General features: G+C 38.7%; 2 protein-coding genes across 2 annotated transcripts; one reads left to right on the forward strand and one right to left on the reverse strand.

Annotated features, from left to right (window-relative positions):
- Window positions 1-1,841: 1,841 nt before the first annotated feature.
- Window positions 1,842-2,799, forward strand: TEX38 (testis expressed 38). The gene has a single exon (XM_032805062.2). The coding sequence runs from the start codon at window positions 1,864-1,866 to the stop codon at window positions 2,437-2,439; it is 576 nt and encodes a 191-aa protein (XP_032660953.1). The 5' UTR covers window positions 1,842-1,863; the 3' UTR covers window positions 2,440-2,799.
- Window positions 2,800-3,932: 1,133 nt separating this feature from the next.
- On the reverse strand, window positions 3,933-27,584 carry EFCAB14 (EF-hand calcium binding domain 14). The gene is given in 13 exon segments (XM_032805061.2): window positions 3,933-7,760; window positions 8,614-8,745; window positions 9,898-10,009; window positions 11,630-11,716; window positions 12,790-12,981; window positions 13,945-14,037; window positions 15,048-15,158; window positions 18,120-18,218; window positions 21,476-21,621; window positions 24,924-25,072; window positions 27,343-27,370; window positions 27,373-27,388; window positions 27,391-27,584. Coding segments are annotated over 13 exon segments (1,479 nt in total). The 5' UTR covers window positions 27,529-27,584; the 3' UTR covers window positions 3,933-7,584.

Consider the following 27,584-nt stretch of genomic DNA (forward strand, 5'->3'; position numbering starts at 1 on the left):
CAAAATGGGTTTATTTTATGCCACCAGATATTGAGGCCCACAGCTCCAGGAGTGCCCTAAACCCCCCCAGGCTGATGTTCTAGCTCTTCCTGATGCAGCTGCAGCAGCAACCATTGTTCCATTGTGAGATCTAGAATGCTCAGCTGCTGCAGTTCTGTTACATCAAAGGCACCAGCTGTAATCTCAGTGTATTTGTGCCTTCAACATCCCTCCTCTCCTCCCCACTCCAGAGCAGGGAAAGGAACCAACACAGACCTGTGATTATTACCCACACCTCTTCAAAGAGTACGTTGTAGGTAAACAATGATTATCCCCAGCTGTGAGTACCATATTTACCATCTGAAAACTAGTCATCAGTTTTCTATTACCTCCTTAAGATGTTCTTTTTTCTGAAACCTCACATAATATTGTGTAAGTGAAATGGGCTAGCAAATAAGATCACTCACCCAGCCTGCAGACTACTACTTACAGTTAAATGGAATCTCACTGCTAAGCTGGTACAATTGCTATTTTGTGACAAGTTTTAAGGAAGACCCTTGCTGCTCAGAAATTTGGAAGGTGACATTAGCAAGTGATTGTCTGAAGAGGGAATATTTCAATTTAGATTCTTTAACATTTATGAATTTTATTAGCTTTAATTATGGACTGCAGATAGATTTGGTATGTTCAAAAGGCATTTGGTAACAGCACAGCCATAGGTTTTAAGGCACGAAGGACCCAGTATGTTCGTCTAGCCTGAGCTCCTCAGAACACATGCCAGAAGTTCACCTTGTAATTCCTGCACCCAGCTCATAACTGGCCCTTTTTACTTGTCTGGTGATAACCCCCATCAACCAGACCCCACTGTTTGTGTCTCCCTGCTGCTGGCTATGCACTATTTATGCCCCCACAGACTAAAAGCAGCTCTTTCAATTAGCCAAAAACAATCGGTTCCCTGGTGCCTTTACTATAATAGCCTGTGCTGACATTACATTTCTTACTGAAGGATCCCCAAGGACTTCACATAGTAACAGCCTTGCTACTTTTGCACAACAGGGTAGATTTTTGAGCCAGAGACCAGGCCCTTCCCTTACCCAAAATACCATATGGTCTTTAACATGTGGATCCCCAGTCATTGGAGATTTTTAAGAACACGTTAGATTAGATAAACACCTGTCCGCAATGGTCTGGGTTTACTTGTCCTGCCTCATGGGCAGGGCAGGGTGGACGGACGGACTGGTGACCTCAAGGTCCCTTCCAGGCCTACATTTCTATAATTATACACAGAGTAGACAGGTCGTTATTTTAAAAATATTTCCTAAAGACTTTTACACAAACTGCATGTTCAGTCTAAACTGGCACTTCTGGGATTTGAACATGGCTTTCCAGATAGCCTGGGGAAAGTCTAAATACAGAGTTGGATTAAAGGTGTTACTTAAACCACATTTAGTAAAGCCATTGCAAAAAAGGCTGCATGGACACTTAGCTTAAGTCAGTAAGGAACAGTTTAAGCCAAAGAAAGAATGTCCAGACAGGGGGTTACACCAGTTCAACTGGTGCTCATTTGTGCAGGGCAATCACATACATGTTTTAAAGATGCAGTTTAGGTTCACTCAAATAGCTCCTAGTCCAATTATATTTTTAGAATAATTAACACTCAGATGTTGCTTGAACTCTAGCCTCAAACACTAAGATCCACACATACAGAACAGGTGCAGCTACTAAAAGATAGAAAGGGAAAGAGGGGAAAATTCTCTCCCAAATGGAAGTGGGTTAAAAAAAAAAAAAAAAAAAAAAAAATCAAATGACTAACCACTTAGTATCATTTAAAATAGGATAGCTCCAAAAAGGACCTAATCAAACTTAAGTCTCCTATCATGCTGGATGCTGCACAAATGCATTAATAGACGTGATCCCTGCACCAAAAAGCTTATCCTCTGCTCCTGCTTTTCAGGTTGGCTGCCTCTCTATTTTGCGAGCCTAGGGCTATGTTACATCTTGATCTTCAGTAGCATGTTTTTCTTTCACTGGAAGAAAGTCGTCCAGCGGGAGCAACGTGCAAAAGCGTGGGTTGAACTGATGAGGAGCGAAACATTCTTCACCAATGCAGTAGTTCACTGGGCTAACAAGAAAGCTCATTATGGGATTAAAGCAGAGGTATGCACTCCTGAGTCCAGTGCTAGCCCAAAGCAAAATGGCAAAAGCTTTGACAGAGAGACCACCACAGGCAGGGATGGAGCTTTCTTCCCTTCCCTCACAGGTTCATACAAACTGGTGTTTCAGGAACTGCCATGGGCTTGTTCACTCTCCAGCCTGCCACCACTTCTCCATCATTCAACCTCTTATCCTTTTTCAGCCATTCCGTCAAGGATTGTTCCATTCAGCTCTCTTCCTGACCTCGTTACATTAGGAAATGTGAGATGCCACCTCAGTAATGGCAACTCTGCTTGTGAGATATAACTCATGACAGACCCACAGTGGACTCCATCATTTGGGATGGAAACCGAAATAAAAGAAAACTTTTTAAAGTGAAATAAAACAAGCTATTGTCACCAGAATACTTTCAAAAGGCACCTTAAATGGGTCTTCTTTGTTACACGTAGGGGCTGCAGTAGAGATACTTCCCCCTTTGAGGGAATTAAATCTGAACAACTCCAATTTCAACTTCTATATGTACATCTCCAGTTAGGATTTAACCGGCTATTTGATTCCTCATGAAATCTCCACAAAAGCCATTTGCCCAGCTTCGCAGTTTGTTTTGCATCTTCACATCATTCTGATTAGCATAGAATGCACCTTCTCTTATTTTCATGTCCAGACCCCTGACCAAAGCACTGTATCAAAATAAGCAACCTACTGAGCTGCAGACCCCTCCCCCTTTTCTTGAGGTTGAATTTAAAAAAAAAAAAAGCCACGCAAGTATGGCATTTTTCATCTTCACCCCAAATCACATACCCTCAGCTATGGCTGCATTGGGTAAGAGTGGCAAATCCATGCCAGAGCCTTGTTTTGTGTTGCTATTTTAATTATGAAGAAATTTTCTCCATAATTAAGGTTATAACCATGGTTCCATTATAAACTAGGGGTGAAATCCTGGCTCCAATGAAGTCAGAGAGTTTTGACATTGATTTTTAATACAGCCAGGATTTCAATTTTTGAAGGTTGAGGGAGTTTGAATATCAACTTAGGCTAGAACATTAGTTTGACCATCAACAATATGCATGGTTAATATTAGACTGGAGCAAAATTTTCCCCACATACATTTTGGGTAATTTCCTGAATGTTTTAAAAGTTTGAGATGCCCCTTTCGGGAAAAAAATTTTTTTCCAGCCACCTCTAGTTTGAAAGCTGAATGGACAACACTTAATTTTGTCTAGAGAAATTGTCTGTAATTTTTTAAAAAGTATTCATAACTCCTTTTTATCTCAAACATGGAAGGTACTGATGAAAGAATTGCCGCAAACAACATCACTTTCCAAGTGTAAAGCATTTCTTTGTTCTCTCCTTCAATACCACACACAGCAGATAAAAACTAATTGAAATCAGAATTTTCTCCTTGGAGAGGAAAAATGGAGGAAAAAATTACACATAAATGTCTGTCACATTGCTTAATGCACTTATGGAAGGTACTCTGATACTATGGCAACAAGGGTGGGATAAGAACCTGAACAGAATAAAAAGGTTTTATCATCAGTACCCATGTGCTGAAGTTGAACATTTGAAACAGCAGGGAAAGTTAAGCTGATCTTAATTTGCAATGTCTTCTCACTTTTTTATTTTATTTTTATTTTATCTGCTTATCACTCTAGTGCTGTTTATTCCATAAATGATTTACTCAAGTACTCACTAAAAAAAATGAAATATTTTATTTCGATAAACAGTTGTTACATGATGACGTGCAGAATTCAGTAACTAAAATCAGCTTTAATTTACCCCATATACAGATCTGTACATTTCCAAAATAGGTCCAACTTTATTCAAATAAAGCCAAGATTTCACTTATTGTACAGGAAAGGTCAGGTAAACTAAAATTAACAAAATGGTCCTTATACACTGTTGAGTCTAAAATCTGAGTTTAGTAAATCTAAGTTTAAAAACAAATTAGCAGGCAAGAATATAATGTATATGGAAACAAAACTACAAAAAAAAAAATCACTGCACAACAACTTGGTAATTATTTACAATTATAGGATAACCTATAAAATGGGTTTTTAAGCATCCTGGACACCAGTTGCCTACACCAGTGCAATCCTTTAGCACTAGTTTAACAGGAGAGTCCAGAGGCTTCTCACATAGGTATTTTCAAACAGAAGTCTATATCACTAAGGTAAGAGCATGAAAGTCAGAACGATTTTAAAAGCCCATTCAATAAAGTGATGCACCTTCTCTCCTGTCCCTTTCCCAATGCTTAGAAGCAATCTTTTTCAAACTTCCACGGCTGCCAAGACTTCTGTCAAGTCCATTTCTCCATCTGCTCTCCCAAAGTATACCCATCTCCTTAAACCCACCTCTGTTTCTCACACTTAACCCTTTCCTGCTTGGGCTTCCACTAGCCAAGGTATAAGAAAGTTTCACTGGTACTTCTTGGCAGCATCTTCCTTTAAGTATTGCATCCTAGTGACCATGGTTGAGCCTTTCTAGGGTAAGTAAAGAGTAACGCCACTGGAATCCATGGAGTTAAGGACAGTGAGAGACTAGAATTTAGGATTCATGTATCTTCCATGAACGATCCCACTGTTTCATTTTGGAAGAGCTGTTCTAGTTGTGGGGGGAAGCATTAAGTCCCATCACTGACAGAACATGATTAAAAAAGTCACACTAACTGTGGCTTGATTAGACTGTTAGACTTTTTGGCTTGATTTCCCACTAGTGCCAGGTGGTGGAAATGTAGACCAGCCAGCCAATCATCTCACCCTGCTCAGAGCAACTCTAGGCAAGTGTTTAACATACCTGCAGCTACCACTGACTTGTCAACAGTAGTGTAGATAAGGTCTTTGGACTATCAGCAACAATCTGCTGGTGCCTCACCTAACAAATCAAGGTCAGCACATGGATTGATGACATCAGCGGCAACTGAGAAGCAGTACAAATCTCGAGCATTTGAAAGCTGAGCAATACTTTGAGATTAGGATGGCTGCCTGCAGGCCAAAATTAAATGTAAAAGGAACTAGTCAGCAATGAACAATAATTCACTGTATTTTTAAAATGACCCTATTTTGTTAAATTCCTTGTATGTGTCTACTCCATCATCATAGTAAGGCTGCAGACTTGGTGACAATGCCAATTAATGACCTTAGAGATGGCACTATGTATCCAATATGCCCATTAACCAAGGTTAACCAGCACTACAGAATGGTCTCATGTCTTAGCGCCTCAATAATTGATCAATTCAGTACCAATGCCATATACAGGCCATAAAAATACTAGAGGTTGGAGATCCACACACTCTTTCCAGAGAGTTTTGTTTGAGTAAGATTTCTCATTACCACAGAAGAGCTCTGCAAAATTAAAACAAACTGCAACAAGGAAAACATTTAAAGTTGCGGTTATAGACAATTCTAAGTTTTACCTTTTACCTAAGTTTTGTTTCATACAAATAAACCTTCCAAAAATACCGTGCAAATTCTGGCATACAACTATGATACAGAATGTACAAATAAAATACCAGAATGGTTATTTTTTTATTGCTAGAATTTTTATTTGGTTCAGGGATTTATACAGAAGTGTATAAAAGGGGTGAGGAAACTAGTCAAAAGGAGGAAATGTTGACTTCTACTTGTCTTAGAAGCCAGGTTATACTGCATTTCAAAACTTCACATCAGTGAAAGCATCTCCCTGTTGGGCAAACATGCCCAAAACAGAACAGAAGAGTGATGGTGAAACAGACTAGATAACCTAGGAAAGGGTTCCATTTTGCTAAACCTTTCACTGATTTGACTACTTCCAGAGAATATTTCCTTGTAAAGTTATAAGCATCCCATTCAAAGTCACATAAAACTAACTGAACAGACTTCCAGATAGCCCATGTCAATAGACCATCAGTATATTTTACAGTCCACTAAATCAATATTTAAATGACCAAAAAAAGAGCTATGAATTATGCTTGTGGCCCATGAAATGATTTGTATAAAGTCTAATTTGTCCCTGATCTGGCCTGTGGGAGACTATGTTCTGCAAAAGACTTTTTGGCATGTTCCAGAAAAAGTTTCTAGATATTGCGGTCTTCAAGTTTAGATTCATAATATTTATAGTATGAACATATTAGTATGTTCTTCTCTGGGTGTGGATATTTGTTTCAAGGTCAAAGCAGTACCTATAGTAAAGAAAATGTATATTGCACTCATCAATAAAAAGATATATGTTGTACAATCTTACCCTGCACCTGCCTTTTGTCCCCCTTTGAATGAAAGGAATACGCAGTCATCTAAGACCCTCAGAACTATGAACATTCATGCAGCAAGGAAACTGCATCCAAGTTCTCTTTATTATAGGCTTTCCCATCCTGTTGGAGACACTGCAGCACAAAAAGAGGCTTGTTTAGAAACAAACTGCTCTTGGTCTGACTAATAACATGAAACAATATTAGAAGGAAGAAACTGGGAGTGTCAAGCTCTTAAAAATAACACCACGACCAGTCAGGGAGATCAATATCGCACTTGTAAGCTTGCCAGGTACATGGAGCGTAGCAGGGGTGCAAGTTACCTTGTCATGATGGCAGCCACCAGCAGCCGCCTCAGGGAACAAGCTTGCTTTAAACTAAGCGTCAGTTAAAATGGTCCAATAGTTTCCCCCCTATAGCCGCCCTCCTCCCACAAATTATAACCCTAGATGCAACAAAGTTAAAAGGAAACACTGAACTGGGTCCCTTACCCAGTCCCAGTCATGTCATTATGCTGATGGGCTCAGGATGTAAAACAAAAATAAATTTCTCAATCTTTGCCTCTTAAAATGAAAGCCCTCTGTAGGATGGCATGAGAAATCATGCCTTGCATCTGCCTCAGTTTGAGCTCAAATACCATCCCTGGATGCACTGGCCATTTAAAATCCAAGTGGAAACTGAAATACCCTCTGCCTCCAGACTATCTGCATTTTTATGGTTTACAAATCAGCATGGTCATCAACACAGCCCTGAAAACACCCCCCTCCCTAAAATATGCATAATTTATTCTATTTCAAATATTTACAAGCAGAAAAGGCCTACCTTTAAAAGACTGATTTCTTCTGGCTCTATATAAAGTGCAGCTCTCTAATTTAAGGCAAATCTATGTGAAATATAAAACATGGGTTTGTCTATATGTACACATGTTCCAATTTAAATACAAGAATGCCCCTTAAAGGGAAAGAAAATGTTGGCTGATGATTCCTAACAGTTTGAGTTTACGATCTTCCTGGAATTTTGAAGGAACTTCTTAACATTATGACATAGATAAAATCTTTAAAAAAATCTTTAAATATATCCAAAGAACGCAAATTAAAAAGGTGGCAACATGTACATAAAGTTAGCTCCAAAGATCTGAAGGATGCTGGGCAAAGTGCAGACATAACTTTTGCAGTTTTCAATAGCTATAGTAAAGTTCATCAATACTGCATTTCTAAATATGTATGCTATACACCTAAAGCTAATCTCAGTTCTGGTAATGAGTATTTTTCATCCCCATCTGTATCAAATTCCTTAAAGCTCTGTGGCTCTTGTATTGCCAAGCCAACCAGAGTTTGGAGATCTTCATAGGATAGCTTTCCACCAATGCCCTGATCTGTCTTTTCAAACAAATCTTGAAGATCTGCAAGAAGGACAAACAGTTTTAAGCAGCAAGCACTTTAATTACACAATGTTACAGTACAAGTTCTGCTCCTGTTTTACTACATTGCATGGTCCCCTGCAAGCCTGGAAAACTACATGAGACTTTATAAGATGTTCTTTGTATACATACAATACATTAAACACAAAGCATAAGCCAGTAATGATGAAAATTCAGAAAGCAAGCGTAAGCTCTGTTGAAAGTGTGTAGAATTTATTTAGTTGGAATCCACTTCGTAAATCTGAACACAAAAGCATTTAATCGCTATTTCTAATAACCCACTCCCCCAACCAAACACTGATAGAAATATGCAGACTTAGTTTACCTTCCCTGAGACAATTTAATTAAATTTAAACTTTAATTCAAAGTTTCTGTACTTGTTATGTAGATCATACAGAGGGACAAGTGTTGCTATTCTCAGCACATTTTCTGAAGCTAAAACATTATATTTTTGCCAACTTAAGAGCTAAACTAGTTCTATCTAAATACTAATTTGCTCCATTTTACAGCTATATCCTGTGCCCTTGACACCTTCCATTCCTCCTCCTATCTCGTTCTCCCCAACCCTGTTTTATGTATCTTTCAGGACATACCTTACACTCAAAACATTTCTCCCATTTCATGCTAATACCCCTTCTCCTCCAAATCGCTAAAGCACGTCTTCTTCCATCTATCCTTCCTCCGTTGGACTTGTCAACATACTTTTTGTATGTTCCATTTCCAGAACTACTGTCCCATATTCTGCCTCAGCTATGTTATACCACAACTATTCATGGTCTATTAGTCTGCACTGACAGGGAGTGTTTATGCAAATCAAAGGCAAACCAACACGTACCTTTTATGGTGGCAATTCCTGGTAACGACAAGCGTCTTGGGTGTCCATTTCTCTCCATGTTGCCTCCAACTGATTTTGATAGAAGTTTTGGAAGATTTGTAGGCTTTGATGTAGCAGTCTGCATTTTTCCACCTGTTAGAAGTTATTTTATATTAGTTTTATAAATTTTAACACAATTAAAATCAACAGCAATAGCCTGGAACAAGACAGACCAGTGGTACAAAGACTAGGTTCAAATGTACTATAGAGTGGTTTGCTAGTTTCAAAGTGTAGCAAGATTTTGCTGTATCTCACTACTAGTAGGGAGACCCATTAGAGATTTAACTTCGAGAAACCGCAAGTAAGCGAACAAGCCATCCTATAGCATATTACCTAATTGTCTTACAAAATATACTTATGTGGGCTTAATACTTCATGCTATACTAGGAAACGTACATTAGTACACTGTGAAAAGAACACTTGCAGTATGAGTGCACTTCAGGGCATATGCAGCTCTCTAGCTAAGCAGGTTAAAGAACAAAATTTCCTAATGGCTAGATACCGTAATTGTCCACTTCAGGGTTTCTTGCTCTAGATCTGGTGCTAAATTTTTTGGGGATCGCCCATTAGCCTGATTTGGCATGGCAATTCCCACATAGGTCTCACTAATCTTCTTATCTCTTTCCCAGTAAATGAAGAGACTTTTTGGAAGGAACTGTCAAGTTTACCAATTAGATGAGAATTAGCAAGGTTCTACTACAGTAAAGAGTGGCCATTTGACACACATTTGGTATTACTCAGGACTGGAATAGCAGAGATACTGAAGTTCAGGACTGAGGTGCAGTGGTATAGCTGTAAGTCTCGCTGGCATTATGTTAAACTTTTAAAAGCACTAACTTTTATTGAAAAAGCAGTACACTTAATTTGGCTCCTGAGCACCAATTAGTATTAAAATGATAAAATTACTGTATGATAGTTTAATAGATCCTGATGATAAACATCATTTCATTCCATGCCTGTATTGCTTTTACATATTTATCTACATAAATGGAAATGCTACACAGCACAAGTTTAGGAGCCCTTCTAAGCACCATGGGAAACCTCACTTAATTTCTCCATGTTATATTTTGAACACTAAGCAAGAGTTCTGTTTTAGTACCATAGATTTTACTATTACTATTAATAGATTTTACGATTACTATTTTAAAGAACATCCATATTCCTTGACCAAGATCTTAAGAAATTATTAATTATTCACCTTGGTTACTTAATCTCTGAATTATACAATTACTACAATATTCCCACCTTTTACTGATGCCTCAAGAGATTTTTCATTTTCTGGCTTGCTTGTCAGAGCATTGATCAGCTGAAGCTTCTCTCTTAGTTTTGACACCTGAGGATCTACATTTTCTATTTTCTACACAAAGCAACAGGAAAATATTTCTTATAAGCAACCTTTCTTCACCAGGTACAGCACAGCAGGTAAAGAGAATTCACTTTACAACAGATCGGTAAACTTTTAGCCTACATAATTCCAGGCCAAGTTAGGTTTAGTTGATTATGAAGGTAAAAAAATCTTCCGAGAACTATATCCCATCAAAGTTCATTCCTATGCAACACATTAGTCTCTAATATCAGAACTTGAATCTAAAAACCGGCAAAAATATTTCTTTTGCGTTATTTTTTCTAAACAAATTTTTTTTCCCCAGTGCTTTATTTACCACTATTTTGTATCTAAATTTAACGTGTCTAAAACATTGACTAAAGCCTTCATTTACTATATTTTCCCAACATAACACAGAATAAGCTTCTGACACATTAGTAGAGCTGGACAGCATTGTTCCAACTGCTTATTTTCTAAGTATTTGTGCAGTAACGATTGCCGTAGTGGGATGCAGGAGTTATAATTTACTAAATCCCTGACAAATGAACTGAAAATACCCAGACCTTTATATAGAGCAAGTTTGTCACACATAGGACCTATTTCGCTAATTCTTATAGCGAACACAGGATTTAAGCCACGTACTAAAACTCCACCACCACATGCAGTTGAACTTGGGATCTTGTTTATAAAAGTTACATCAACTCACTGAATCTTAGGAATTATTTTATCCATCTGAACTCCTTTTAAGAGTATCTAAGCTAAGTTTTATCACACGGTCCCTTTCAAACATTTTACTCAATGTATCTATTCTCTGGCCCTTACTTCACAGACTGAACATGTAAGTCAAGATTACATAAGAGTTACTGAAGGTATTTGTTCTTCAGCAAGCATCACTCAGATAATCACAGGTTATTTTTTTTAAACCAGTGCACAAGCATTGTTTATGCGTGGTGTTGATCCTGCTTTGAGCAGGGGATTGGATTAGATGACCTCGTGAGGTCTCTTCCAACCCTAATATTCTACGATTCAATGCATTCAACTACCCTCCAACACTATTTACATAGTAAATACAAAGGAATAAACTGTTTTCCAGAAATAATAACTCCCACCCACAACACTTCAGCTGCTATTACTTAATCAGAGTGTTCTTTTGTTTATCTATTGGAGATGCTCCCAGTTAGTCTTTAGAGTTTGTTACTTGAGGGGGAAGGCTTTCACTGAGCCACAAAACATGCCATGCCATTCTTGATCTCTGTTAGTAAAGAGTTGATGTGCCAAGGGCTGTCTGCCAAGACGACCCAGCCCCTGGCCCCTCAGTCTCCATCAATGCTCCTTCAGTTGCAATATCCCAGTTGAATGCAGCTATCCTGGCAAGTTACAGAGGGAGATGTAGTTACTGGAAGCCTGGATCCTGGAGTTTTTACTCATGTGCATGCTGCTTCCACAGATTTCAAGATGGCAGGTCTTACCCTATTACTAGTTTTACTTCCATCTTAACTAATTTCCTGCACACACAATGCTATGGGAAGGTTACTCTGCTACCTCATTGTCTTTGAAAATATGTATTAGTATCAGAGTGAACCAAATAAATGTGATTTAACATGACTAATGGCATGATCTACTAATCAACACTGATTTTAGTTTTTTACCTACCTTTGCATTCTGTGCTTTTTCTGTAGCAGTTTCATTCTCTGGTTGACCTTGACTTTCCACTTTGGGGGAGGTAGTTGTATTACCCACCTGAAGAAAAAGGTGAGAGTATTAGAGCTTAGATATTTGCTTAAAGTCTTCTGTAAGGAAGTTTGCTTTCTTCAAACTGGACGGCATGTAGCAGTAAGACAGAATCAAACTTACAACAAATATATACCAGAACCACATTAATATTAAGAGGTTAATTCTGGTTACCACACTATGTGAAACATTTCTGCAAGATCTCCTGCATGGACTTGGCCACATGTTCTACTTTCCAATAAACCACCAAGACCCTGCAGATCAAGATGGGATTAAACAGTGTATTTAAATGCAAATTTCAAATATGGCATTGGAAATCTTACCTTATGTAGTCCTAAAATTTAATTTCAGCCCTGAAATTTATCTGCATGGCTTAATATTAATGAGACTTATACAATTAAATTTCTACACACTGTAGCATCAGCATAGCCTTACTGTAAAGCAAACCCTCGGAAAACCCTAGCACAGAGGCAGTCCTAGGTAGGAGCATTCAGGGATTGGCCTAGATTCTTAATGGGATGGTGGAAGAACTGTCTCTATTTCAGCACACAACTGTTCTTAAGGTTGCCACTTAGGATACCTGAACAGCAGCTGAAACGTGCAACTTCCTTTAAAATCAAATATTATGCCTCCCAAAGCATTAGCTTGATACATTTCCTTTATGTTAGCCAGTGGTTCTCAAACTTTGTTGCACTGCAACCCCTTCTGACAACAAAAATTACGACAGTACCCTGGAAAGCAGGACTAAAGCCTGAGCTCAAATCCTACCACTCGGGTGTGGTGGGGTGTCGAAGCCAGAGGTCTTCAGCCCCAGGCAGGTGGGCTGTAACCTGAACCCCGCCACCCAGGGGATTTGGCTTCAGCCACTGCCCCAGCAATTCTAGCACCAGCCCTGGCAACCCCATTAAAATGGGGCTGTGACCCACTTTGGGGTCCCAACCCATAGTTTGAGAACCGCTGGGGTAGGCCATCCCCAGTACAGTTAGAGGCCTCCCTAATCTCTTGCAGACTGGGACTGCTGCACAGGAAGCACCCTCAGCCACTCTGAGGCAAGTAGGCACCCGTGGTCACTGAGCACTTACCGCACTAGTGGACAAATTTGCTCTGTTTTCCAACGTATTCACAGTAACCACAGAGCTTTCTAACCAAGCAACCCTTTGAGTTATATTACTGATTGCTGTATCTACACTTAGAAGCTTTAGATCATTGAGCTTTTGGTATACCACTAAGGAAGCATTTATCTCTTCTACTGTGGCATGCAGGAACTGGTTATCCTGAAATAAAAAGAGAACAAGTTGTGTTATCCCACTACGATTGTTTGGAAACACTGCCACAGCATTATTTCAGTTAATGAACCAGTGAATGGCCCAGTTCAATCAAGTATCCTTTTCCAAAGAGCCTCAGAACCACACAAAATACTGTGTATTTGGAATTGCCTGACAGTGAGGAAGACTAGAGTGAGTCATTTTAGCCTTTTGCAGTTTGAAAATTGGATTTCCTAGTGCTAAAACCCACTGCTGCCAATCAATACTCTGATTACAAGTGCCATGCAGTTAACTGAAGCGTGCATTAACCTAATTTTTCAATGCAAATTAGGTTAGACACAATTACTGTACTAGACAAAAAGCTTAAGCACTAGGCATTGTTTAAACAAGGTTTACTTCTGAAGTTGGCATTGTTTGTATTAAAAATACAAACACTGGTTTCATTCCCATCCCAAGGTATTTTCATCTATTCATATGCCCAGTTCACTCATTTTTCCGAAGCCCTGTTTCTGTACTACACCACCTTCAGAATGATTCATCACCTGCCTCTCCCTCTCTTGCTCAAGCTGAAAGGCAAGCACCTGATATTAAAGCCAGGTTCTATTTCAAGTCCTTAACTCATTAATCACACTTCTACTACAGGATACACCCTTAACTTGTTCAACCACCACTAAGCCTTTGCAGTGCACTCACACTGTACTCCTCGTAAAGCTATGAAAAATGCCACTTAAGGAGGTACTATAAAGATCCATCTAGAGTTACATGCAGAAACACTACTATGGGAAAACATTACAGAAATATTATAATATTGCATTTGGCTTACATGGATTCTATTCAAGTTCAACCTCGACATGAACATAGTATCACACTTCATAGTATCATATTACAATACTGAAGAGCATAAGGGAAAACATTAATTGTACTTTTACCCATTGCAATGCTGCTGGCATTTAATGGCAAAGCAAGAAATACCTGTTTACAATTCTCCGTTTGATTTTTATTGCTAATGCTTGGACTGACAGTGGTGGAAAGTGAAGATATCCTTCTTTCTTTAATGGATTCATTCTGACAAAAGAAGCAGAAGTTACGTTAATAAATATTTTGTTATGTCTACGAAAACTCAAGGCTAGACAAAGATTGTAGACATAACTTCGATATTTTACTAAAATACCTGCAAGAATTACACATTTTGAACCATAGGTTGGTTGTGCATGGAATATTTTAAGTATGCTAGTACAAAGCACAGTGTACTATTTCTGTTCTGTTAAATAGGTAGGGTCCAGACTTAAGTTTCACTAAAATAGTGGCCATACATCAGCCATTTTCCCTGTCACGTGCAGCATTCAAAGTACACATGCACTTGATACACATTTCAGTTAAGAAATTATGACTGAACTGCATAGTTTTAGAATCAGTATCCATTATTTTCCAATACATTGCACAAAATCTCTGGTTGTCAGTGTTAGAGAGTTAACCCTGTTATAAAAGAAAAATAGGATTAGTAGAAGTGAACAAATCAATTAGCATTATGGTGTTCTTGAAGTGTTTTCTGCTGCAGCAGGAGAAGTTAGTTTACAAATGTTCCCACTATGGCAGAAAGACAATGTTTAAAAAGTAAATTAAGATTTCTAAAGGTTCAGCTATTTGAGAGTTTCAGCTGGTATTAGTGAACCTGTATTTCTTATGTATGCACCTTGATTTAAGTGAGGGGCTTGTTCACCCCAGCACACTTCCAACACAACCACAATCCCAACTGCTCTCCAGTTGTTGTTCTGAAAGCCACAATAAGTTATACTCTGCAGCACGTAGGTGGCGTAAAGCCCTCCTGAGACGCCCACACATAGTGAGCAACCACTATTTCCGGTCCTGCAAAACTATGGTGATTTTGGCATCAAGAAAATATGCTCATTACTGTATAATGGATGTCACATGAAGACTATTAGCTATTATATTATTATACTAGCCAGCATCTTGCAGAGATCTTTAACTATTTATTATTTTTCAAGTTCCACATTAAGCTTTACTACAGATTATGTAGCTAATATTTAACTCTGTTAAATTAGCACTGTCCTTACCAAATCATTTTGAAGCCTCTCTGTGGTTTTCTTGTGTTCTTCAATTGTCACCTGCATAGCGTCAACGTCATGAGCAACACTGGTTAGAGTGCTACCTATAGTAGCTACGCTCTGAAAACAGAAATAGCAACCTAATAAATTCCCGCTGTCCTCAACTGCAGAATCTGAAAGACCAACTTGCAAAACAATGTTTTGTTAATTAAATGCCACGCAGCCAGATTGCCAGAAACCTAAGTGATGAACTGGAATATTCAGATTTGCATTTGCAGACTATAATAGTCATTTTATCCTAAGTCTTTGCTCAAAATGTTTTAATGCCAAGGAAGAATAATATAACCTCCATCCACATGTATTCTTCCATTTTTCATGTGGGTGATTTAAGGGGATATATAGGGGCATACTCCTCCTGCAGGAATCTAAGTATTCCTGAGCTGTTAAGCAGTACTTAGATGAAAAGTAATCTAATTTTTCTGTGTGCAGTTTTAATATCAGCATCCCTACACCAAATATGAACCATTAATCTTCACTTTTAAGCCCATCATGGCCTGTTCTCCCTTGTACCCTATTAAGATGTTGACCTCATCTCCTTTCTGCCAACAACCCCAGCCTTTATCACTCATTTTTTAGATTTTCAAACAAGCTTCTTCCAGGCAGCAACTCATACACAGGTGGAGGAGCTCCCTTGTAAATATCCACTAAGGCACCTCATTATTCACCTTCAACTCTCAGGAAACTTGACCATTTTCTCCTCTTGTAAATCCCAATACAAGCACACAGAATACATCCCCTCCACTCTCATGGAAGTCAGGACTCCCAGCAACAGTGCCTTCACCACTTCCCCTCAACCAAGTGCCCTTCTGCAGGGGGAACCCGGATACAGTAAAGGAATTCTTCAGGCTTGTTTAACAGTATAAAAAAAGGCTCCTCATTGCTTTCAGAAACATTAACTGCAATGGAGGAGGAGGCTTAAAATATTCTTAAATACAATTCAGGGGTTAGTAGCAGTTTCCCTAGCAAACAAAGCAACACCCAAAGACAAAAATTAAGACGCTCCACATACACTTTTCCACAAGAGCGTTCAAAAACCATGATACCACCTAAGCACTGCAGCAACCTCTTGAGTGATCCAATGTGTTGCAATGTACATACAGAGAGAGGTGAAGGACACCAAGCTTTAAGGTTAGAATTTCACCACTTTTTTAGCTGTCAAACCTAAAAACAATTTAAACAATTTTATTTAATTCCTAGTGTTTTTCCAGCACTTTATGTAAAAATAAAGTTAAGGCATAATGTACTTCCTGGCAGGATTCCAATTTTACACTGCACTTACCAAATGTAAGAGTGCAAGCAAGAGGATATCCAGGAGAAGAGTGAAAATGGATGCCACTATTTCTAATACCTTAGCTTAGGGTTGGAACCCAGTTCAGCTCCCAAAATTCCATCTTACTGTCACCTGGGCCTTCAACTTTAGTGAGATGTGACCAAGCATCACTTGTTCCAGTATGAAATGCAGCCTTGTCATTCCGCTCAAAAATGGAGCATTGCATGCTGGAACCTGCAGCCCTACAGACCAGAGTTCTATATTGAAGTCAGTGGTGGTGGCAGCGATGGGGAAACTGGGGAGATTGCAATCTTCTGTTTTATGCAAACTAGGTGCAGCCCTTGGGCTCCTGGAAGATTACTTTAAGACTTATCTCTGATATAATGCCTACAAAACAGAGTCTCCTGACCACATCAAAACAGGTGACTAGCTATGAATATTCTCCTCTTCCCCTTCTTTCCTAATCCCTACACCTATCTCTAACTTCAATTAAAAAACAAAACCCCTACAATGTAACCAACCATGCTGTGCCAATTCTTCATTACATTAATCTGTTTGTATGTTGTATTCCCATCTCAGACCTTTACTCGGTGTCTGTAGACTGCAAGACTTCCACTTGGATACTGTCAGCATGATGGGGTTTCATCCCACCTGTAGCCTTTAGGTATTCCCATAATATAAATATTCTTCCAACAAAACTGCTAATGTGGACCTTGGGAAAGTTCAGGCAACCACTTTAACTCAGGGAACAAGCCAGCTCCTCTTTTTGAAAGAAAGTTCAGCTAAGGCGTGAGCCACAGAAACCACCACTATAATAGTTAAAGCCATGTACAGTTACACTTGTTTCCATCTAGCTAGTCCTTCAGGAGGTTATCAACTGCCTGGAAATATTCTCTACACGTTGAACCCTGCTCTCCAAGAACTCTGACCACAAGAGGGGTGTGTGTCCGCTACTTTTAAAAAGAGCTAAAAATAGTGAAAATTTAAAATAAAAAGTAGCTTGGATAATTTTACCTTGTATGATTCCAAGGACACTTTTACCAATCAATTTAAATTTAGTCAGCTAATAGCTTTATGAAAACCATTAACATAAAATGGCAGATCTGTACTTGGAAATTCTGATTAGTATGTGTACACTGACCATTCTTCCTAATAAATTTCACTATGCATATACTGAAAACACGATACCCTGAGGGCTTTCATATCGTCACTTCAGTCTATAGGATAAATGACACTAAGTTTCTGCACTTCAACCTGTTAATATAAAAATAAACCATACAGAGAATTACATTACTTTTGAAGTTTAAGAAGGTTTTCCAAAAATGATCTGTTTCCATTTCCCACCAAAGAAAGCTAAATAAATATTGATTGAGGGTTGCAAGGATTATAAAACAAAGCCAAGCCTTTCATGTACATGTGAATGGAGGAAGATTACCAGTGCAAATGGTAATATACATATAAAATCAACATAAAGATGTACCCATTTCATGGGAGATATATTTATTGTTTTACCAATTAAAATGTGTCTAGCAAATTCTCTATCATATTCTAGCATACATTAAGGATCACTGAGCGTGACACTAAAGGTGCTCCACTGAAATGGACGCAAGCTAACAGTATTTCACAGAGTCATAAGATCTTTGAGAGATTCTGGTAGTTACTGCTGTTTCCAGAAATATTTGGAAACTAGTCAATCAGCTACAGTTTAGAGTTAGTGTGATGTTCACTAAAAGCCAGTTTATAATACTTACCTTCTGAAGTTCCTCTACAGTAACAGGAAGAGTAATCAAATCAGAAGCAGACTTGATGTTGACTTTGAGGTGATTTACTGCTGATGTCAAAAACAATATCTAAAAACAGAGAAAAGTACTTAGAATTGGTAAACACAGCAACTTTATTTCAATCTTCCCTCTAATGACTGTTACTTTAATTTATGACTGATATTAAACACAAGCAACTGTTTGAGGCCATGCATTTTTCTTAGAAGTGCGCAGAATCCCTAGCCCAACCAGTCTTCACCACCAAGGAGATGTGGAATGGTTGATGTTTCTAACACTATTAACACCTTCTCATAAAACCAAATGCAAGAATTTAATCAGCCTGGGCCCTTCAAGTCACAGGGAAATCCTTACCACAAACCTTAGAATTTGAAAGAGAATTTGTGGTATATCTATCAGGTTAATTTCACTCTTTAGACTGCTTCTGTTTGGATGGATTGCTACCCTCCTTTACTATTCAGAATATCTATCTTCTCCTTCACATTAAATCTGCATACAAGACAGACACGGAAAGTCATTGTTGTGGCACTAACATCTGGTTAAATTATAATAATAAGGATTGGGAACTAGCATAAGAGATTGATTGTTTGGATGAGATACAAGTGACTGAAAATAGGACCTATGAAGAAACATCTTCTCTACTGTGTTACTTTATTCATATCACTGCAACCTGAAAAAGGAAAGAATCTTATGCCTTTTTATTAATAGAAACTTTTTAAATGCAAAGCCTTAACAGAAGTGTCCAAACGGGATATTTTTGCACTTCCACTGTTCAGCGAACTCTCAGATATGACACCGTACACCCTGATGATTTTGTACGATATTTTAAGTACTTTATTTTACCTGGCAGTCACCTGAAAAAGAAGAGCCAGAAAAGGATGGCCCAGTGGCTGGCATGCCAGTCTGGGACTGGGGAATCCCAGGTGCAATTCCAGCTCTCCCACAGACTTCCTATGTGACCTCGGGCTTGTAACTCAGTCTGGGCCTCCGTTCACTATCTGTACAATGGGGGATAAGAGCCCATCCTACTTCACAGGGGTGCTGAGAAGAGACACACTTTAAAGATTGTGAGGGGCTGTGATTCTAGTGTAATGGGGGGGGGTCAAATTATTAACTAGAAATAGAATACTACACTGAACACAACTGAGGGTACATCCAGACTACCCGCTATATCAGCGGGTAGCGATCGATTTATCGCATCTCATCTAGAACACGCTCCCGTTGACTCCGGAACTCCACCAGAGCGAGCGGCGGTAGCGGAGTCGATACGGGGAGCCACAGATGTTGATCCCGTGCCATGAGGACCTGAGGTAAATCGATCTAAGATACTTTGACTTCAGCTACGCTATTCACGTAGCTAAAGTTGTGTATCTTAGATCGATACCCCCTCAACAGTAGACCAGCCCTCACACACAACTAATACTGTAAGTTGGCCTATATAAGAGCTCTAGTACATGAGACATGAATACTACTCCTTACATTCCATTTAAAACTTTGCTCTATTTGTAAGAATCATAGGAACTAAAGCCTATATATTTGTTTTCAATAAATTTTTTCCATTTGTATTTGCCTATTGCTATACAATTCATTTCCTTTAACAGACCAACAAAATTACTTAAGCAGTAATTGCTTAAAAGCAGGAAATGCACTATCATCTAGTTCCATATTGGTTAGCATGCTTATTCACAGTATCTGTTACAACAAAATGCTCAACTTTCCTGTGTCTGTCCTTCCCTTAATATGCACTTCAAACAGCTACAAAAAATGGGAGCTAGATACATAACACACTGAAAAACTAAGTTATGAAAAGAAATAGAGTCCCGTGACAACTTATAGACTAACAGATTTAAGTTTTGAAAGTAGAACTAAGAATTTGTGCAAAATAGTTTAGCTCAAAAATTAGTTATAAATAATGCACCAGAAGTTGAGTAAGTAAAAAGATTAAATCATTAAAATTGTCTTATAAACATGATCTATGCAAGCTACAAAATTGTCAATTAGCAAGTAAAAATATTGACAAGTTGTGGTCATTTGCTAAACACGTCACTTTAAAAGCAATTTATACTTCTCTGCAGTTGAAGTGAACAAAGTACAAAGTCCTTCCATTTAACAATCCAGTTATTAAACAGATAAATTCAGCCTGCTCCTGTAAAAAAATACGTGCAGCTTCCCAAGCTGAGGAAAGGCAAAGATATTGGTTTAGCAGTAAGCTGGCCGTGATGGAAATTAGCAAATCCCTTGTATGTCTCCATACATGGGGAATTAGGCTGACTATCAGACTGGCCTGAAGTGGCCAACTATAAAATAATTGAAAACTTGGAAGTGATTAGTGCCAAAGAGCCAAATTTAAAGGCATTTAGGTGCCTAAGGATGCAGATAGGTGCCTAGGACACTCAAAATTTAGAGATTCCAGTAGGTACCTAATTGCATGTTTAGGCACCTAAACACCTTTAAAAATCTGGCTCAAAGTGACGTTATCCAATGCTAAATTGTTTTTGAAAACAATCAGTTTCACTGACAGAATCTAAATCTCCATCTTGCCAACAAAAGACACCTTTATCTTCACTAAGATTCTTATCTGCCCGTTTTATGAATAAACTATAATTAAAATTAGATAAAACTCAAAGGCTCAGTTCCTCAGCTAGTATAAACTGGACTAGTGCCACTGACTTCAATGGAGCTACAACTGATACCCGCTAAGAACCTGACTCAGTTTTTTTAGCATGTTATATACTAATAGAGGCATTGAGTTCTTTATTTGCCTTTGCAATACTATAAACAGGAGACAGATTGCGGTTTAGATATCTTTCATCCCCCAGCTTCTGATGTAATTAGGTATGCTAATTCCCACCTCCAACAGCCCCCTCACACTTGGGGCTGCCCTCATGTCAGGTATTTAGGGACAAGTTGCACAATTATCTCTGTCACAAAGATGAAGCAATGTCAACCTTAGGCTATCTCCTTTAAACTTTTCCTCCCAGATGAATAATATTCAGTTACTATTTTTGATCCATGACACTGTGCTCAGGTTGAAATTTTCAAAGCTGACTAAGGCATTTTGCTATATATGTGCCATGAAAAAAATACATGGAGTAGTGTCTGAATCCCTTAGCCAGCTTTGAAAATTTCAGCCTACATCTATATAACTTCTCAGATTAAGTCTTTATAGAACTGAGTGCTAGCATGTTTGTAAGTATCAAACAGTTCATTTTCATTCTTACTTTCATATGAAGTGTAAACACACAGTAAAGTCAAGAAGGCAGAGTTATTTAACACATTGAAAATACTTCACAAAATATTTTTCAATATTAAATATTTGTTCCTATTACCTGTTTATTGATCTCAGTGATATTTATCCAAATTTTGTTTAGTCCCATGTCTCCAGTCTCTATTTTCTCAAGATGCTTCTGCTGATCAAGCAGATCTTCGTTTAATTTGGGGATCTCCTGGAATGATGTTTTTTGGTAAGATTCCACTAAAAAAAAAAAAAAAAAAAATGAAAAATTGAATAATCCTGCAAAACAAACTAAGATGTGAAAATTATACAAGCTAACACACAAGTTTATAAGCAGTGACATCTACAGTAGCTGGAGAACATTGCAAGTAACATCCTCCACTGTATAATCCTCCTATATTCAGAATCAACCCAGAAATAGTGTGTTGATTTAAATTGACAGCTCCTGGCCCAACAGGATCCAACACATGATGCTTGGAGAATGCCAAAAACTAGAGAGTCTACTATGTTAGCACTTTACAGTATCTCTGTATTATGGTTATTTCTGATAATCTTTAGAATGTCTTCAGATAGTCCAATCATTTTGCACTATTTTCTTATTACATCATAGTTGGGAGCATATACAATAACTGATGCAATAAAGAAACTGTGCAAAATGAGTAAGTGAGGAGAACTGCCAGGAATTGTACTCTCACCGTAGAAGCATATGAAATTTACCCCAATCCCTGATTCAAACATACAGAGTGACTGCTGACTATGAAGAATATTCCAAAAAGATTAGGGTGATTTCATACCACTTGAAGGAACTTGAAGTACTGAACAGAGTAAGCTCCCTTTATAAAAAACGCATGTACTTACACACTAAAAAAGTCTGCTTGTAAAACAAGTTGGCAAACAGAAAATTCCTTGACTAAAGAGAAACTTGTAAATAAAGAGTAAACAGCACACCTTTAAAAAAATAGTGCAATGAATCCTGTGGATTTATGATCCACAGGAAAGCTATATTTTTATTTAGAATTTAAGATGGGGATTTTTAAAAGGGCCCAAAAGAAAAAGTAAATTAACAACAGCCATTCCCACTGACTTTTTATGGTTCTCCAAGGAAAATAAATGTACTTGATTACTATATGCCGTGCTGATATTCCTTAAAGCCCTAAAGGGTGGCAGCCCCACTACACTTCTGTTTTCTAGTCCCACACTTTCCTCATCCTGAAAGGCTGCCTTCCCACATTTAGCTGCCTACTTCTTTGGGCTCAAAAATATACCAATATTTATGTAGCTTTTATTTAAAAAAAATTACTTTTCATAACTTGTTTAAAGAAAAAACATTTTTGGGTCCTGATCAAGGATTATAATAGATCTGTATGGACTCCTCAGGATCCAAACAGTGTTTTATTCAGAAGCTCTTATAGGTAAATCAGGATTTATAAAATAGCTTTAGAAAGAAAGTAAACGTTTTTACCTAAACACTCTGACAGAGTCCTTTGCATTTCTATGCTTTTCACTTTAAGAGCTCACACTGAAATATGATGGCTTGTCCTCCCACTCCTACTTACTATTCCAGGAAACCCTGCAAAAGTTTTTCACATTAATGAATGCTACTGATTCCCCTATTTTCATGTGTTTATTATTATGCATTTAAGTGACCTATTTAAAGCCTGAATGATGCTTTGAAGATTAAGTACTATATAAATTCTAAGCATCACTACTGACAACTGACCTAAAACTGTCTTAGTGAAAGGCAGAGTGTTACTGTATTCATGTTGGTCCCAGGATATTAGAGACAAGGTGGGTGAGAGGTAATATATTTTATTGAACCAATCCTGTGTTGATGCAAGAGACAAACTTTTGAGTTACACAGAGCTCTTCTTCAGGTCTGGGAAAGGCATTCCAGGCATCACAGCTAAATACAAGGTGGAACAGATTCCTTGCTTTTAGCTGTGATGCTCAGAGTACCTTTCCCAGACCCAAAGAAGAGTTCTGAGTAGCTCAAAAGTTTGTCTCTTGCATCAACACAGGTTGGTTCACTAAAAGATATTACCTCACCGACCATGTATCTTTAGTGAAAAGTTGTCAGATTAAAAAAAAAAAACCTATCTGAAGTTACAAGAGATTTTTCATTTGAATTTTCTTAATATCATACCGAAAAAAATCATAAGTGTGAAATCCTTTTTCTTACACGATGTCTGAAGCAGCTTTCATGGCAGAAATCATCATGTCCACTTTGCATACAAGTCATAATTATAAAAAATACACCATCTACCATTTAAATCAAAAGGAAAACACTAATTAAGGGATATGGTCATGTTATAAGAACGTGCCCGTAAGAATCTATGTTTCTCTGTAATTATAACAAAAGTAAAGCAGAGATGGTTTTGGTTATCAGAAGCAGTTTACTGAGCATACTCCCAATGCAACACCAGGAATGTACAATAGGAACAACAATGAAACTCTTAAAATAAAAATAGACCTCAACAGAACAAAAAGGAAAACTGGTCTTGTAATTACAGCCCTTCAGTGAGACTCAGGAGATCAGGGTTCAATTCCTAACCCTGCCAAGGTGCCTCTGTGCCATCTGCAAAACGTGAATAAAAATTTTCCTCTCTCAGAATCTTCATCTGTCTTATTTATTTCGACTGTTAGCTCCTTGAGGAAGGGACTGTCTTCTGTGTTTTTGTACATTGCGCCTAGTACAATATGGCCCAAAACTTGGCTGGGAACTTGAGGCACTACTGTAATACAAATAAACAGTAACAAGATAGTTCTGTATTTCTTGCCCTGTGAGAGTTCATACTTTGATTTTCCAGCAATATCCCTTTGAGGGGACAAGCTTAATTGTTTGAGGGAGGTCTATGCACAGGGATGTGATTTGATCGTGCTGCAATTGTGTCAACCTTGTATGAGTGAACAAAGAAAGACTCAGACTAATAAATAGAATGCCTCATGTAAACCTAAGTTCCTTTAAGTACAGAATTATCAACTGCTTATTAGTTTTAAACAAGAGATGAAGATAATGATGAGAAAAATGGGTCCTGGAGTGAGCAATTTCAAATGAAAGTAATGAGTTACAGGTTTTAGAAAGATACCCAGAAATAGCCAAAGTTGTACTAAAGCAATAAATAATGGCAGCATTCAAAGACATGAAAAGAAGCTGAGTTATTTTAAAGCAGCCAAAGGGATTTTCACACATCTTTCATTAAAGTTAATGAAAGTTAATGTGTCAAAATCCCTTAAGACTACTTGGAAAGTTTGATTTTATTTCTTTTTTTAAAAAACAGTGCTGCAATCATGTTAATCTTTAACAGTCCACAGACCATACACCTCTGGGTATTTTTGAGAACTATTTTCACGTTTTGTTTCTAAGAAAGATGTATACAAATCTCCATAAAAACAAGTAGACAGCCGAGGTTCTGACCTTGTCTATCCAGATCTTGTCTTGTGACAATCTGAAGCACAGGATAGTACACACAGCTTACCTTCTCCCAACAGCTAGGGTAAAAAAACATCTAAGTTATTCAGTTTAAGAAGGTTGATATACTTACTAGATCGAAATTTTTCCTTTAGTGCATCCAGATCTTCCTTGAGGGCAACCTGCATCCATACTAAGCCAACGCAAGCTACCACACAAGCAGCCAGAATGACAAAAGCACATAGTGGATAACAGAACTTGCAGCATCGCAGGTATTCTCCCCTGAGTAAAAGATCAAAAATTGATCATGAATCTACAATGGGACATGTACAGCTATATTCTAAGTGTAAGAAGATCTACAGTCAAGTTAACTTAACTGACACCCTAACAAAATGGCAAGTTTGCTTCACTGGGGATAAGAATCAACCTAGTGCATTTCCAAGTGTAAACAGCTGATTAATGGGAGACAGTGAAAATCTGGTTTAAATGGCATTCATAGTAAAATGTATCCATGAGACTGAAAACATGCTTCCTCCTCCATGATTAGTATAATTGTCATTCTTCTGTTGCCAGAGTTTCCTGCTTTACTACAATAGAGTTACAATGCAAAATTAAAGTTTAATTGTTTGGAAAGTAATGTAGATTTAAAGGGTAGGACTTGATCAATCATCATATGACATGACAATAGATATTTTTAAAGTATTGTAATCCTGAGATGTAAAATCTTTTAAATTATTGTTGGAAGATCTTCAATATTTAACTGCAGAATTTATTCAACAGCAGAAGTATCTTCTGTTTCTACCTAGCATAACAGCAACACTATGCATCAATTCATCTGTAAATTTAATAGTATAACATTTAAATCATATGTGCATATACTGATAACCATTCAACCTGTCTAATCACTATTATTTACCTCCATGGATATTTTACATGCAACAGATGTCACATGTAACAAAAACCAGAAGCTATTTCAGATCTGTTTCTACTAGTTGTATGAGGATGAATTCTTTCATACAGGACAATGCAATTTATTTAAGAAAATCTTTCTAAAGATCATTTTGCCCTTACTGACTTTTACAAAATGAAAGATTCTAAAAAGACATTAAATGAGTTACTTTAGAAGAGTTAAGGATCAATTTGTCATCAGACTACCTGGTAACAATCCAGTAAGCTTAGCTACTGTGGTCATCCAGTGATGTTGAGATGGAAGACAAGCAAGGAAGGATGGAGGAACTTTTTTTCCTCAGAAGTAGAAACAGAAGATAATTCCCTGAGCATCAAAAATAAAAGCAGTGTCTACGACTACAGTGGTTGGTGCATTAGAAACACGGAAGACAAAACCCTCTTCTGACAGAAGGGGATTGGTTCATTCAGAAACCAGATAGCTAGGTGTGTGACTAATCTGCCCAGTGGGTGCAGAAGTGTCAGATTCCAGGAAGAAGATAAGTGATTTTTAAAAATGGGAAGAAGCCAGTGACAGCCTTACATAACACCACCAGCAACTAAGAAAACTGAAGAGCTGAGTCTTGGAAGTAAATTTAAATTAGAAAGACCTGTCAGTGCCTGTGTGAGAGCTTTATCTGAAATGCCACCAGCCAGATAATGTCTGCTAGACATGGGTAATGAGTTACACATGGATACAAAAACAGTCTAATATGGACAAATGGAAGAAAGGATGGGATGAAGGCTATTAGAGGCAGCCTAACCTTTTGGAAACAGAAATTATGCAGGAAGAATGGTCTCCACCTTAACCATGAGGGAACCATGCTACAGATAATTAAGACTTATTGCCTGTGTTTGAGAAGAGACAAGTAAAGAAGGGGTTAAAACTAGGAGTCCAGGAGCCAGGATTATTAAGGGTAGAAAATGAGCAACTGAAATCACTGATACCAAGTAGAACAAAGATGGATCTAACTAGGATCAGCTAAGGGGTAGGACAGATGGGGAACAGGGAACAACTCAACAGGGCAACAACAATGTGTCAACAAAAGAGTGCACAAACCCCTTTTTATCTTCAAAGGTTATTCCTCATATGTCAGAGCCTGACGAAACCAGCTGATAAGACCAAGTTACCCTCACAGCCCAGAACCAGCTCCCCTAAAATTACCCCTATCCTACACTGTAGCTCATAACCTTGATCTCCTCCCAAATTGTACCTCCAGTTCCTCTCCCTTATTACATCCACTCTATGCCCCCCTGCTCTTAACCCTCTTAAGCCCCCTCCACACCCAATGTATAACATCCAAAATAACCCTCAGCCCCCTTACCACACCAACTAATCCCCTGCCCCAACCACATTACAACTCGTCCCAGCTCCCTTCTAACATACACCAGTTTCCCCCCCGCCCCCACCCCCTAATGCCCCAGGCCACCCCACTTCCCTCCCCAGCTCCCCTCTAGTCCCCCTAATTCCGCCCAAATCCCCCCCGCCCTCTAGTCTCCCCAACCCCCGCCCCGCATCCCGTAACATAACCCAGCTTCCTCCCCCAGGCCCCGCCGATCCCCTCGCCGCAGCCCCGCGCCCCCTCCCAGCCGGGGCGGGGGCTCACTTGGCGAAGCGGGAGCTGGTGCCTGCGGCCCGAACTCGTCCTCCTCGCCCTCGAGCTCGACTCGGAGTCGGAGGCGGGCGGCTCGGTGCGCAGCAGCCGGTGGCCCGACCCCTTCTTGGGCAGCTTCTTCCTGCGGCCGTCCCCGCCAGGCCGATGAGCCGCGTTGAGCTCCTTGCGCTTCTTCATCCTCTTCTGCGGCGTCGGCGGGGCCCCGGCGACGGGGGCGCCGGGGGCTGGTCCCG

This window comes from Chelonoidis abingdonii, chromosome 7 (assembly GCF_003597395.2).
Source record: "Chelonoidis abingdonii isolate Lonesome George chromosome 7, CheloAbing_2.0, whole genome shotgun sequence".
NCBI lineage: Eukaryota > Metazoa > Chordata > Testudines > Testudinidae > Chelonoidis > Chelonoidis abingdonii.